At 41.2% G+C, this 16160-nt stretch overlaps 1 protein-coding gene across 1 annotated transcript in view; it reads right to left on the reverse strand.

Moving 5' to 3' along the window:
• ZSCAN2 (zinc finger and SCAN domain containing 2) overlaps window positions 1–15960 on the reverse strand; it is a 40384-nt gene extending 24424 nt beyond the window's left edge. The window contains exon 1 of the mRNA XM_007945133.2: window positions 15555–15960. Within this exon, the coding sequence (XP_007943324.1) occupies window positions 15555–15960 (406 nt within the window). The remainder of the gene's footprint in view (window positions 1–15554) is intronic.
• Window positions 15961–16160: the final 200 nt, after the last annotated feature.

Raw genomic sequence — 16160 nt, forward strand, 5'->3', positions numbered from 1 at the left:
GTGAGAATGGCCAGACTTCATCTCACCTATTTTGGTCATGTTGTCAGAAGGGACCATTCCCTGGAGAAGGATGTCATGCTTGGTAGGGTGGAGGGTCGACAAAAGAGGGGAAGGCCTTCAACACGATGGATTGACATGGTGGTGGCGATGATGTGCTCAAGTATAGCAAGGATCATGGAGCTGGCACAGGATCGGACAGTGTTTCGTTCTTCTGTGCACTGGGTGGCTATGAGTCAGAAATGACTCAATGGCACCTAACAACAACATTTGAGGGACAATTTTGCTGGGTACATAATTCTCGGTTGGAAATTTTTTTCTTTCAGGGTTTTATATATACCATACCATTGTCTTCTCGCCTGCATGGTTTCTCTCGAGAAATCCGAGCTTAGTCTTACTGGTTGCCCCTTATAGGTAACTTTTTGTTTTTCCCATGCTGCTCTGATGATTCTTTCTTTGTCTTTGGTTTTGTTGAGTTTGATGATGATATGTCTGGGTGATTTTCTTTTGGAGTCTATCCTGTTTGGGGTTCGTTAGACGTCCTGAATGAATGTATTCTCATCTTTTATCACACCAGGAAAATTCTCTTCCAACAAATCATGGACAATTTTCTCAGTGGTTTTCTTTTTCTCTTCCTGTTCTGGGATTCTGATTACACATAGGTTATTCCTTTTGATGGTATCCCACACGAACCTTAGGCTTTCTTCATTTTGTTTTGATTTTTTTTTCTGAGTGATCCCTTTCCAAAGAAGTGTTCAGGTATTTGCCTTCAATCTCCCTAATTTTGTCTTCCATTGAGTCAATTCTGCTACTTTGCCCATTCAATATCTTATCTATTTCTGAAAATTTAGTATTAATCTTCTGGATTTTTCTGTGTAGATTTTGTATCATTTCTAAGTTTTCATTTTGTTCTTGTATTGTCTTTTGAAATTGTTCTAGGGTTTTCTTTGTGATTTCCTTGATCTGTTTCTTAATTCGTTGAAGATACCTAAATATAATTCTTGAATTCCTTATCAGGGAGTTCCAATGCTACATCTTCCTCAGGGATGTGTTTTGGGTCTGTATCCTGGTCCTGTTTCTCCTGGTTTATATTGTGTCTTTGTGTGGACTGTGATGCTCTGTTATCTCTGACGCACTGTGACTTTTTTGTTTATATTTAATTGGTGATTGTATATTGGAGTGACTTGCTCATGATTTTCATTTTCTTTGTTATGTTTATATTTTATCTACGTAAGCAGGGTACTGTGCTCCTCTGTTTGCTAGTTAACAGCAACTATACACTCATCACCTGTCTCCTTTCCTGTTGTCAGCCTCTCATATAATAGTCCCGACCTTGGCAGAGCCTACTCTTAGGTCCCTGGAATCTGAATGAGAATGCTATCACTTTAAAATCCAAAATGGTTGCCACTTGTAAACACTGAAAATGGTTGCACCTTTGGTCACTTTAAATATCCAAAATGGCCACCACTTGTAAACATTCAAAATGGCTGTGCCCTCAGTCACTTTATCCAAAATGGCTGCCACATGTAAACAATCAAAATGGCTGTACCTTCTTGCCAGTGGAAAGTCAACAGCTCAGGTTGTCTCACTCTTTGCTGTTTCCCTTCCTAGTCATAAGCCACCAGTGCAGTCATCCCTGCAGCCCTTGATGACCAGAGTTGATCTTTAGGTCAATTCTCAGGTCCCAACACCACTTGGAAATATTCAGGCTGTTGGTCCCATCAGAGTAGCTGACAGTCCGTAGCTCCAACCGTCTCCGTACTCACTGTTTTCATTCAGGTTTTTCCACTAGTTGGTGCCTAATCTACTTCTGCATAGCTCCTTTCAAAGCTCAGGGTTCCAGGATTATCTTCTGTATCTTTGTCAATTGTTTTTTCTTTTCTTTGTTGAAGAGGGTCTGTGTTGCTTATCTGCCTATTCCACCACCTTACCAGAAGTCCTTGGGCAATCTACTTCTGTAGTAATACCGCTTCAGAAATTCAAGGAGGGGTCTTTATGAGTCTGACTCAATGCAGTGAGTTTGGGTTTTTTGGTTTATGTATTTAATAGCACTAACAGGGGGCAAAGTTATGGTAACTTCTTAGCCACAACCAAACACTCTGAGGAAGTAAGTCACTGGGCCTGTGGGCTTGGGACCATGGTTGCAGGGAACATTAAGCTCAAGTGGCATAATGTACTATACAAAAACATTTTTCTATATCCTACTTTGCTAAGTAGCAACAGGGGTCTTAAAAGCTTGCAAGTGGCCATCTAAGATACAACAATTAGTCTCTCCTCATCTGGACCAAAAAGAGTGAAGAAAATCAAAGATGCATGAAAACAATTAGTCCAAGGGACTAGTGGACCATGCGAACTTCAGCCTCCATGATTATGAGACCTGAACACCTAGATGGCACCCAGCTACCACTGCCAACCACTGAGACAGGGATCAAAAATGGAGATCCTGAATAGAGTAGGGAAAAAATTGTGGAACAAAACTCAGAATCATAAAAAAGACCAGACTTACTGGTCTGAGACGGCTGAAACCCCTGAGAGTATGGCCCTTAGTCACCCTTTGGGCCTGGAATTGAACTCACTCCTGCAGCTTAACTTTTGGCCAAACAAGAGACAGGCCTACAAGGTGAACAATTATAATGGGTAGGTATACTCCTTAGAACAATCAACCATGGGAGATGAGAAGGGCAGCATTTGCACAGGGAGATAGCTCAGATGACAGGAATGCATAGGAAAGAAGGACATAGGGAAAAGGTAACCCACAGGAAGTGGGAAGAAATTTATAATTTACATTGTGGGGATTGCAATCAACGTCATGAAACAATGTGTACGAACTGCTGAATGGAAAACTAATTTGCTCTGTAAACTTTCACCCAAATCACAATCAATCAATCAATATAACTTCACTGCATATTAGAATCACCTGGGGAGCTTGCAAAATTCCCTTGCTAGAGCTACGTTCCACTCTAAGTTGGGAAATCAGAATCTCTGGGTGTGGGACTTAAGTCTGCAGGTAATTCTTCACAATATGTGACCAATTTTGAGAACCAGAGCTCTAGGACTGTGGTTTTCAAACTGTAGCACGACTTGGGCTCATTTGGAGGGCCTGTTGAAACCCAGATTGCTTCGTCCCACCCCCAGTTTCTGATTCCACATGTCTAGGAGCAGTTCAAACTTACCAGCCACTCCTCGGAAGATTGGACAATCTAGTACCGTAGTGATACAACCTTGGAAACCCAAGGAGGGGTCACCATGAGTCGGATCCGACTCCACAGCACTGAGTTTGGTTTATTTTCAGGGGGTGCCCAAGAATTTCTATTTTCAGCAGTTGCAGATAATGCTGATGCTGCTATCCTAGGGAATACACTTTGAGAACAACCAGTTGCTGTCCAATTGACTCTGAGTCCTGGCGACCCCATGTGTGTCAGGGTAGAACTGTGCCCCATAGGATTTTCATTGGTTGACTTTTTGGAAGTGGATCAGCAAACCTTTCTTTCCAGGTGCTTCTGGGTACATTCAAACTCTAACTTTTTAATTAGCAGCTGAGCATGTTAATTATTTGCAACACCCAGGGAGAACCATAGTTCCAATGGTCAGAGAACTTATATGTCAGGAATTTATCAATTTTGAGCCAATAATTTCCCCTTTGCTCCCCTCTAATGTTATAAGTTTTTTTGAGTGATGGGGTTTCCATGAGATAGAACAGATCTGTTAAGAGTGTTTCTCTTCCACACCGATGTTGCAAACACTGGTCTAGAGTAATCTGGGGAGACCATTGTTGCCTGAGTACATTGGCCTTCAGGCCTCTAAAGGCATTTTTCTGCTTATCTCATACAGAAAGTTGGACGAACCTGAGTACAGCAGTCAGACAGCAGTTTAGTAACAAACTGTTCCAATTCTATAATGACTATATTTTCTGAACCAAAAACTAGGCTATACAATTTGATAAATGATTTCTGGTCCTAGGCCCCAGGATGCTTACAGATATGAGACCATCTGCAAGGTATGGCTTGCCTGGAATTTGAGACATTTTGGTAATTTACTTCCGAGGACCAGTATTTTAAATTTAGGATTGTCCTGGAAAATCTGGGTTGTCATTCCCCAAATCACTGGGTGGAGGGGGTTATGACATGATCACACTTAAGTCTTTTGGTTTTTATGTTGGTAATTTGTAAGCGGTGATAGAGATAAGTAATGCTTTCTATAAATGGTCTTTCAATGGGCCTGCAGCAGAGTGGAAATCCTGCTGCCAGACACAAACTATGTGGGTCAATCTTGTCAACACAACCATAAACAACAATGATGACTCCCTGACATATAATGAGAATCAGCCTGGAAGACATTATTCTGAGTGAAATAATTCAATCACAAAAGAACAAATATTACATGATCCTGCTTTTATGAAAAGACAAAAATTAAATATACGTCCAGAAACCAATGTTCATTGGTGATTACCAGGGATAGGTAGCTAAGGGGAGGAGGAATCATTCTGTAGATAGTAAACAGTTATTATTTTTGGTGATGGATAAGGTAACACTGAATGTGGGTGAAGTGTGTACAGCCTGACCAAAGTAAGTGATGTCACTAAGAAGTACACATACACCAAAAAAAAAGGGGGTATTTTAGGTAAATGCTGGAAAATTTATAATTTCACAATAGGAACAACATTAAAAAATTACATGTGTGCTAACGTATGTATGTATACATGCATATATGTGTATGGCTACTTATACATATGCACACCGGTGCATATATGATATAGTGATATGCATATGCAGTCATGCATGTATGTTCACATATATAATAAAGCCCATAGGGGCACACTTATAGATATTTCTTAGATATAACCAAACACCTCATGAGATAGGCTTTTTGGGTTTGAATCCTTAGGACCATAGTCTCATGGGACAATTTGGTCAATTGGCATAATTCAGTTGGCATAGTTTATAAACTTTCTGTTCTACATGCTAGTGTGATAGTAGTATCTGGGGTCTCAAAAGTGTGAGAATGGCCATCTAAGATACAAATACTGCTCTCATCTTGTCCAGAGCAAAAGAGAAAGAAGGAAACCAAAGACTTAGAGAAGAAACTAGTCCACAGGACTAACATTCTACACGAACCACGTCCTCATCTACCCCGAGACCAGAAGAACTAGAAGTGCACCACTACTGATCATGGTTGTAATAGATGGATCCTGTTGGAAGGGACGAAAAATGTGGAACAGAACTCAAACTCTAAAAAGTCCAGACTTACCAGACTGGTTGACACTAGAAGACTCCCTGAGATGCTCCATAAACCTTGAACCAAAACTACCCAGAGGGTACCTTTTAGCTAAACAACAGATTGGCTCATAAAATAAAGAATATTACCAGTGAATACTGTGTACCTTTAAAAAAATCATCTATATGAAATGGTCAACTCTATGAATTACTCTAAAGCTAATATGAAAAGATAAGGAAACAGAGAAAGCAGATTACTGGAAGGGAAACCTCCAAGAGGGAATGGAGAATGTTAAAACATTGTGAAAAATTAACCTATTATCTCTGAACACTTTGGGTAAAAAACAAAACCTGTTGCCGCTGAGTCAATTCCAACTCACAGCAGCCCTCTAGGACAGAGTAGAACTGCCCCACAGAGTTTCCAAGACTGCATAATCTTTACGGAAGCAGACTGCTACTTTTTCTCCTGTGAAACTGCTTATGGGTTCAAACTGCTGACCACCAGGGATCCTTAGAATTTGGGTGGTAACTACTAAATGAGAGCCTAATTTACTGTGTAAACATTCACTGAAAACACAATTTAAATTTTTTTTTGTCACAACAGAAAGACCATGTCCTTGAAGAGATGGTCTCTATAAGACCAGTACTAGCCTCCTGGGCTTGCAAGTATGGAGACACTGATGCTCAGCACACAGGAAAACACATCTACAACCAGCTCCACAATGTGAGAGGCTTTCAAGCATCTGTTCTCCCCCAGAGTATGAATTCACCATAACCAAGGTTTCCAAATTCCAAGTTTGCCCTAATCAAATAAATGCTATTTGCCCCACATAGTATAACTACAGATAATATCAGGTGAAAATGCACCCCTACTAGTTTATAGGGGGAGCTCTGGTAGCATAGTGCCTAAGGCACTTGACTGCTAACCAGAAGGCTGGCGATTCAAACCCACCAACCACTCCTTGGAAGGAAGATGGGGCAATCTACTTCCATAGTGATACTGCCTCAGAAATCCAAGGAGGGGCCACTATGAGTCAGGTCCAACTCGATGGCACATAACAACAACAACTAGTTTATACTCAGGCCAGGTAGGGAGAATCTCCTTGAGTCTTTATAATGGGACCAGCATATGCCTTCATACCCTAGAAAATCTGGGTTGTCACTCCCCAAGTCACCCAGCAAAAAATACTGAAGTGTTCTTTAAGTTCTGAATATATTCTCTATTAAAAAATTTCTTTATCAACAGCATATATATGATAGTATTCACTGGGTTTCTGATAGTACCTGGATGATACAAATGGTCAAGCACTAAACTACTAGCTGAAAGGTTGGTGATTCGAACTCACACAACCTACCTCAGAAGACAGGTCTGGTGATCTGTTCCCAAAGTCATAGACTTAAAAATCCTATGGAGCAGTTCTACTCTGCACACATAGGGTCACCATCAGTCAACACTGACTCAACAGAAAATAGTATCAGCAACTGGGTTTGCTGAGTATAATCTAAGGATGTAAACTGTTATCACATTAAGGCTAATAGTAGGTGTTAATTTGCAGGACTAAGCTGCCTGACTTGCCTATGGCCTAAGTATTTTCCTGGGTGTCAGTTGCCATCTTACACTCACTCCTTTTCCAGATTCAGAAGTATCCCCAGCTTGACTCCATTTTGTTTCAAAAAGCCAGCATTGACCTGGCCTTGTCAAAGAAAGACAGATGTTAGTCATCTGTCAGTAAGCCTTGGAACAAGGCAGCAATTTGCCTCCTTCATGGACTGAATGGACAAGCTTCTCCACACTTGCAGGATGGTGGGTTGGTGGTTGATTGATTCATTTATTCATCCCAACAATACTTACTGAATTCTCGCTATGTGTAAGGCTTTGTCCTGGGTACTGTGTGATTAGGGAAAAAGAAAAAGGCTCCTTACCCTCTGAGATTTTACAGTTTCCTAGAAAAAATAAGACAAGTATCCATATAGTTAGAAAATAAGATGGAATATAATAAAAAGCTAAATGAGGAGTCTAATTGTCCTAGGGGAGATGACATCCAGCAGATGTGAGGAGATGTTCCCAGGTGGATGGAGTTTGAGACAGGAAAGAAGGACTGGAATTAAGGATGGCTTTATGAGAGGGGCTCCAAGGTGTATATCACAAAAGTTTTGGAGATGGACAAGGCCATCTCCAGCCAAAAAACTCAGAAGCAAAAGGTTAATGCTGGAAGGCACAGACTATGTTTCAGAAACCTCACGGTCCAGAGCAGGGGCAGCAGCTAGGGGAGCGACCAGGCTGCAGGGAAGGTCTGGTTGGGCCAGATCACATAAGACTAGGGACTCCAAGCAGAGCAAAGAGGCCATGCTTGAATTGGTAGACACCAGAGACCTCAAAGATTTTTAAGCAGGAGAGTGGCCCAAAGACTATGGTAGGAATGGAGGAGCTGCACTGGAGGAGGAAAAGGCTGAAGGCAGATTCTGTTTGAAAGCTGCTGCAAAGCCTGAATTAGGATTGGTTATAGGGATTAAAATGTCCTTGGGAAACGTTCACAAATAGAAATGAGCTTTATCACTTGAACTATTAATATAGGTATGAGCTTAATTAGAGTAAGACTTTTTTTAAGCAAACAACAACAAACACTTGTTCAAAACACCTTACAGTCATAATTTTAATTTATCGAACATCCATTCCACAAATGTTTATTAAGAATCTAGTGAGTTTTAGTTAAGTGTCCAGCCAGGGGGTTAAAGGACTGAGTTATGGAGAGTGGAGAAAACAGCTAGAAGTTTTTTTTTTTTTTCTCTCTCTTTTTCCTTTAAATTTTACTTTGTTGTTGAAAATATACACAGCAAACATGTAATCTATTCAACAGTCTGATGTACCATTTAGTGACAACAATTACATTCTTTGAGTTGTGCAACCATTCTCACCTTCCTTTTCTGAGTTGTTCCTTACTCATTAACATAAATTCATTGCCCCCTAAGGTTCCTATCTAATCTTTTGAGTTGGTGTTGTCAATTTGATCCCACACAGATCATTCTATACATAATGTACAGATTAGGCTGTACATAAGTAGCCTCAGCAGCTTCTTTTTGTTGTTGTTGGAGGAGAATGCTAAGAGTACCATGGACTGCTAAAAGGACTAATAAATCTGTCCTGGAGGAAGTGTAGTCCGAATGCTCCTTGGAAGTGAGAATGGCCAGACTTCATCTCACCTATTTTGGTCACATTGTCAGGAGGAACCATTCTCTGGAGAAGGATATCATGCTTGGTAAAGTGGAGAGTCAACAACGAAGGGGAAGGCCCTCAATAAGATGGACTGACACAGTGGCTGCAACGATGGACTCAGGTATAGCAAGGATCATGAGACTGGCACAGGACCGAGCAATGTCTCATTCTGCTGTGCACAGGGTCACTATGAGTCAGAGCCGGCTGGACGGCACCTAACAACAATAACAGATCATTCTTAAAAAAGCATTAATGTTCACGGCAGACTTTTATTTTTTACTACTAAAGCTAAATAAACTATTGTTTTAAGAAGACTTCTGGGGATATTTTTGGTTTAAGGCCTAAAGATTATCTCAGGGCAATAGTTTCAGGGGTTCATCCAACTTTCATGGCTCCAGGAATTGTGGAGTCCATGAGCACTTGAAATTCTGTTCTTCACTTTCCTCCTTTGGCCAGGATTCTTCTGTGGAATCTTTGATCAAAATGTTCAGTAATGGTAGCTAGGCACCAGCTAGTTCGGGTCTCACGACAAAGGAGGCATATCTTCATGGAGGCAATTAGTCAATATTCACTATTTTCCTCCTATTCCTGATTCTTCTTCTTCCTCTGTTACTCCAGGTGAATAGAAACCAATTGTAGTGCCTTGATGGCTTGTAAGATTTTAAGACACTTGGTAACAAACTAGGAGGTAGAACAGAAACACTACACAGGTTATTAGGTCAATTAACTGGGATGTCCCCTGAAACCATGACCTTAATCCTCCAAACCAAGGAACCAAATCCCATGAGGTGTTTGGTTGTACATAAGCAGCCTCGGCAGCTTCTTTTTGTTGTTGCAAGTACTTCTATCATACAACTTTTGCCAATTCAACTTTTTTACAGGTATACAACTTATTGGCAGCAATTTCAACTATCAGTTGTATAACCCTACCCTTATTGCAATTTTTCCATCACTATTAACTTCCTTTGAACCCCTCTCTCCTGCCCCTAGCAATCACTGATAAACTTTGGTCTCTGTACATTTATCTTTTCTCATCTTTTTATATAAAATGAAGTCATATAATATTTGTACCTTTGTGATTAACTTATTTTACTCAACATGTCTTCAAACACCATCCATACTGTACTATGTACCAAGACTTCCATTTCTCCTACAGTCTGAGCAGTATTCCACATTTTATCTATTCATCTGTCGATGGGCATTTAGGTTGCTTCCATCTTTTGGCTACTGTGAATAATGCTGCAATGAACATTGGTGTATAAACCTCTTTTAGAGACCCTGCTTTCCAGTTTTTTGGGTATATACCTAAGAGTGAAATTGCTGGGTCATATGGTAGTTCTATCTTTATTCTTTTTATTTATAGTTTTTTGAGGAATCGCCACATTGTTTTGTCCACAGTGGCTGTACCATTTTGCATTCCCACCAGCAACGGGTTCCAATTTCTTCACATCCTTGTCATCATTTGTTATTTATTTTTTATCTTAACCATCTTAATGGGAGTGAAATTGCTTCTCACAGTGGTTTTGATTTATATCTCTGAGCAGTGGTTAAAGTGCTTGGCTGCTAACCAAAAGGTTGGTGATTCAAACCCACCAGCTGCTCTATGGAAGAAAGATGTAGCAGTCTGCTTCTGTAAAGATTTGCAACCTTAGAAACCCTATAGAGCAGTTCTATTCTGTCCTATAGGGTTGCTATGAGTTGGAACTGACTCGCCACCAGTGAGTTTGGGTTTGGTTTTTGACGGTTAATGATGCTGAGCATTTTTTCATGCATTTGGTGGCCATTTCAACGTCCTCTTTGATGAAGTATCTATACAAGTCCTTTCCCCATTTTATGATTAGGTTGTCTTTTTGTTGTTGTCATAGTTCTATATTTATTTGATTGTTAGATTCTTGTCGCATATATGGTTTCCAAAGGTATTTTCCCAGAGAGTTTGTCTTTTTCACTTTTTGTTAAAGCCTTTTGATGAACAAAGTTTTTAATTTTCATGAGGTCTTATTTATTTTGTCTTTTGCTATTTGTGCTTTTGTTATTATGTTAGATACTCCAGTCTTGAAAGCTAGGCTTGACAGAATTGGCTCCGCTTGTTCTAAGAATTTTACGGTTTGAGTTTGCCCACTTAGGTCCTTAATCTATTCTGAATTATTTTGTGTATGGTGTGAGGCAAGGATCCTGTTTCATTTTTTCTGCATGTAGAAATCCAATTTTCCCCCTACCATTGACTAAAGAGACTCTTCTTTCCCCATTGAATGGATTTAGCACTCTTGTCAAAAATCAGTTGACCATAGATATGTGGGTTTATTTCTGGACTCTCAATTCTATTCCATTGGTCTATATATCTTATTATACAAGTAGCAGGCTATTTTGATGCTTCGAAATCAGGAAGTGTGAGTCCTCTTATTTTGTTCTTCTTTCAGTACTGCTTTAGTTATTTGGGAACTCTTGCCTTCCCATAGAAAGCTGAGGAATGGTTTTTCTATTTCTATACAGAAAGCTTTTGGAATTTTGATTGGGGTTGCATTGAAGCCATAGATTGCTCTGGGTAGTACTGACATTCTAACAATATTAAGTCTTCTAATCCATGAACATGGAACATCTTTACATTTAATTTAAGTCTTCTTAAATTTCCTTTAGCAGTCTTTTATAGTTTTCATTGTGTAAGTCCTTCATGACCTTGGTTAGATTTACTCTCAGGTATTTTATTCTCTTAGATGCTATTGTAAATGGAATTGTTTCCCTAATTTCCCTTTCAGGTTTCTCATTGCTGGTATATAGAAATCCAACTGATTTTTGTTTGTTTACCTTGCACGCTGCAACTTTATTAAATTTCTCTATTAGCTCTAGAAGTTTTCTTGTGGACATTTTGGGAATAGGTAGAGTTCTCACACAGCTCATTAAAGGGAATAACACTTTAAATGTCAGTGCCTAGAGATGCCTGTTAGTCAAACATTACACCACCACAATCCAACCAGGCCTTGAAAAGTTCTATGATAGGTAAATGTATCCAAAAGTCCCACGTTGGACTAACAGAATAAAGGTGAAAAGGTCTTTTATTGAGAAATGTGTGAGAGGTGCAAAGATAACTGCAGAGGTTCCTGTGAGCATCAGGAGGAAGGTCAGGAGCATTAGGGCTTCAAACCGGTTCAAAATGGCTCAGTCATGGCCAATGGAAACAAGGGCAGTGTACATGTTGCATAACAACTCAATCTTTTGCACACTGGATTTTGACCTGAGTAGGTAAGAGGCATCAGTGCTCTGCTCAAAGATGGCAGCTGATCGTGCTTTGAATGTGTGTCGCAGCGTGATCAGCTGCCATCTTTGAGCAAGACACCACTTCCTGACTCCTATTTAGGTCAAAATCTGACATGTAAGAGATTTGGTTGCTGTACAATGCATATGCTGCCCTTATTTCCATTGGTCATGACTGAACCAGTTTGAAGTTCTAAGGGGCATTTCTTAAACAAATATGAAGACCAACATAGATAATTCAAAGGCAGAAGTCAGAGGACTGAAACACTAACTCAACTGGGCCTTCCTCATATCAGATATCCAGTGAAAAATGAAAGCCACTATTATCATTACCTAATGTTTTGATCAAGTTTCTATAGCAGCATACTGACCAAAATGGAGAAAATGTGGAACAGAGGTTCAAATTTTCCAAAGATTCCAGAGTTTCTGGAGACACTGAGGCTGGATAAACCCCCAAAATTATTGTCATCAGATAATCTTTAAACTTTAAACCAAAAATACCCCTGGAAGTCTTCTTTAAACAAACAATAGTTTAGCTTAATTAGTAAAGGAAGTCTGCTGTGACCACTGTGCTTTTTAAAGAGGTACCTATATGGGATCAAACTGACAACAGCAACTCGAACAGTTAGAGAAGAAACTTAGGGGGGGCAGTGGGTTCATGTTCATGGTAGAAGAATAACTCAGTAAAGGTAATAAGAATAGTTGAACAACTTGAAGAACATAATCAATGTCATTAAATTGTACATGTAGAAATTGTTGAATTTGTGTATATTTTACTGCAATCACTTTCAACAACAACAAAAGTAAATTATTTAAAAAAAATGAAAGCCACAAAGCCCCTGCAGCAAGCCAGGTGGAGAGGGGTGTTGCAGTAAGCGCATCATTACTTCAGAGACACCTGCTAAGACCTAACCTCCAATTTGGTGGCCTCTACAACTAAATGACAACTCCATAAGCCTCCTCTCAATCCTCTAATTCTCTAGCCTCTCCACAGTATCTGACTACAACTCCTGGAATCCATTACAAACTTGTCATATCCACCAAAAGTCAAGAAAACAAAGTTTTGAACTAGGATGAGAGTTTTTGTTTTTGTTTTTTAATAGGAAGAATAAAAGTTCAAGGACAAAGAAAATCAAGTACTTCAAATAAAACCAAGGATCTACCAAACACATGTGGAAGCAAAAAGACCTGAGTTTGAATCCTGACTCTATCACTTACCAGCTGTGTGACCTTGAGTAAGGGCTCAACCTTGCTGAACTTCTATTTCCTCATTTGCAAAATGACAATCCCACCTGCCTCCCAGGACTGTTAGTGAGATGGGCATGTAAAATGCACAGGGCTGGGCTCCCAAGACACCTTTCCTTCACCACTGCTGTCAGTTACTTCTCCAGAGCACATCTTTACTCTTATCTCCCAGTCCCTGGGGGTAGTCACCAATCTCTGCCTTAAAGCCATCTTCTCTTCCCTCTGTTCCTTTCCCTTTCCAGTCTTCCAAATCCTCCCTCCTAGATGGCTCCCTGTAAAAGGAGCTCTGGTAGCATAGTGCCTAAGGCACTTGACTGCTAACCAGGAGGCTGGCGGTTCAAACGCCACAGCCACTCCTCGGAAGGGAAGGTTGGGCAATCCTACTTCTGTAGTGATAACTGCTTTGGAAACCCACGGAGGGGTCGGTCGGGGCCGGTCGGGGCCGACTCAACGGCAAATAACAACAACAACAACAACAAGATGGCTCTCAGTTAGTCACCTTTGTCTTGATCCTTGTTTGCATCCCCTCCTTCCAACACCCACTAGGAACTATCACTTAGCATCACATATATCATACATATGATAAAATGCTTAAGAATGTTTATGCTAACGGTGATGCAAAATTTTAGAAAAGGAAAGCAATAATGGTGGCACAACATGAAAAATACTATCAATGTCCCTGAGCTATAAATATGGAAGCTGTTGTATTGGTGAATATCTTGGTGTGTATGTTTTCACCACAATAAAAGTAAATTAAAAAAAAAAAAAAAAAAGTAGTAAATGATTATAGAATTTTCTTGATAGAGACCAGTTTAGTTATTCTGTAGGTATATCTTTTTTTTTTTTTTGGTCAGAAATTTGATCTAGTTTCCATGATAAGCAGCAGGATTGGTGGGTCTGCTTATTAAAGGTAACCTGGGTAATACTGTTTAAAGTTCTAAATGTACAACAGTCATTTAATAAATGGTGTCTGTGTGTGTGGGGGGGGGGAACCACAGGCCATGTCCTCAGGCACAAGTTCAAATCTGATTCTGTTCTGCTTTGCAATAGCTGCACGATCATAACTTCTCTAGTGATGATAATCTTGCGTAACTCCCAAGGCAGTGAAGTATAGTATATGAGATGCTAAGCACACTGCCTGGCCCACAAAAAGAACTTGCTAAATTTTGTTACTATTAATCCTGTATCTGACTTGTCCAATCTCTTCCTCTCCCCACTGCTATTCCTCATTTCACCCGACCCCATCACTGCACACCCGGATAACTGGGTGGCTTCCTGGCTGCTCTCCTGCCTCTAGCCTCTCCCTAGTCTAATCAAACCTACATCCTGTTACCAAACTCAGCTTCCTCCCATGCTTCTTGGGCCCTAGTTGTAGAACCAGCTGAGGCCAATGACTCTCTGACCAAACCTCCCTCCACCCTTCCCCCACACCCAACTTCCTAAAAGCACACTTTCCATTCCAATCAGACAGCCCCTCCTGTCACCTGAAGAAATATGCTACTAGTTTTCCCTTCCAAGCCTTTGTTTAACACAGCTCTTCTTGACTTCCATACCTTCCTCCCTGCCCTAAAAAAAAAAAAAAAAACTCACTGCCGTGGAGCCCTCAAGTTGATTCTAACTCATAGTGATCTCTCCTTGGGTTTCTAAGGCAGTATCTCTACAGACGTAGATTGCCCTTGTCCAATCTTCCTTCTGAGGAGTGGCTGGTGGGTTTGAACCGTCAGCCTTCAGGTTAGCAGCCAAATGCCTTAGGCACTATCCCACCAAAGCTCCCCCTCCCTGCCCTGTACCTTTCTAAATTCTACTCTCCTGCAACTTCCTCCTCCAGTTTCCCCCTCCAGCTTCCCATCCTCCTCCTCTGCTCCTTTCTCTGAACTCCTGTAGTCCTCATCAGCACAAAGGCAGCCATTCCCTATGGGCCCTGAAATGGTGCTAGGGGCACAGGTTGATCTGAAATCAATATTTGGTAATCAAATGAGTCTAGTTTACAACTGAAGACCTGGAAAAAAAGAGGTACAATGTAGCTAAGTGACCTGCTAAGATCTCAGAACTAATTAGCAACATAAAAGACTGTTGCAAAGAGCTCAAGTTTGGAGTTTCTCTTTAAGAGTCCCAGATAATTCTGTTATCACAGAAAGTCCCCAGCTATTGTCATTTATCTTGGTTTCATAAGAAATACTTACTTTGAAAATATCAGATGATTTGGTTTTTCTAATTGCTAGAAGGTATAGTACTTGCTTGTTACACAACCAAGTGAAAGTGCCAAGGGCTGGTTTATGTGGTCTTCAACCCCTCCCCCCATAAGCTCCATCTGCTTCCCAAACCATCCAAATTAACATATAAATAAAACTGTGCTTACTATGCAAATGCACCTCCTAGGCTAGTCCTCTAAGCCCACTTCCTCTCAGCCTCTCCTGAACAGAAATTCTGGAGCTGCCTCTGCACAGTGACAAACATTCCGACTACCTGCAGACTTGCCCCAGAGTAGGGCTGCCATCCCACCAAGCTGATCGAAAGGAGAAAGGGATGGGGCTCTCCCTCAGCCTGTCCTGGATACCACCTTCTCCTCTGGAAACACTATACTCCATCTCAGAGGGGTGCTCCTACCCTCTTCCCTATGAGGTTTTGCATCTCACCACTGTCTTGAAGGGTCTGGGTCAGGTCTTCCACCAGGGCCACTGCCTCCTCACTGCTTTCTGGCCGATGCTCTCGCAGCCAGGCCTGAATTTCCCTTGGCAGCATGGTCAGCATCTGCTCCTTGGTGTGCACCTCCGGCCTCAGCCAGCGTCGACAGAGCTCTCGAAGGCGGCTGAGTGCACCCTCTGGCCCTCTGGCCACCTCCTCTTGGGGGCTGCCCTTGCCGGCACTCTGGGAAAAGGCCTCAGACTCAGGGCCATCCTCCTGCAGCACAGCTTCCTGCACCCAGGAGTCTTCTTCCAGGATCATGGTAGTGACCTCCTCCTCCTGTTCGTCTTTCTCTTGAGGTACCTGGACCAAAGGGCTCAGGGGAGTGGTCCCTCTAGGAATCTCTGCGGCCATCATCTAAGTTCTCAGAACAATCACTGGGGCTTTAAGCCTTGACCCTCCTTCTTCTCCAGTCACTGACACCTCCTTCCTCAAATTTCAACAAGTAGTCCTGCTGAGAACCAAGAAAGAGAATCAGAATCAGAAAGCAGACTGTCCTAAAACGAGCTAACTCACAGCAGCCTAGTTCAGGCTACCAAGTGATTCTTGTATTATCA

This window comes from Orycteropus afer, unplaced genomic scaffold (genome assembly GCF_000298275.1).
Source record: "Orycteropus afer afer isolate SDZICR_OR568_19922 unplaced genomic scaffold, OryAfe1.0 scaffold00132, whole genome shotgun sequence".
Lineage (NCBI taxonomy): Eukaryota > Metazoa > Chordata > Mammalia > Tubulidentata > Orycteropodidae > Orycteropus > Orycteropus afer.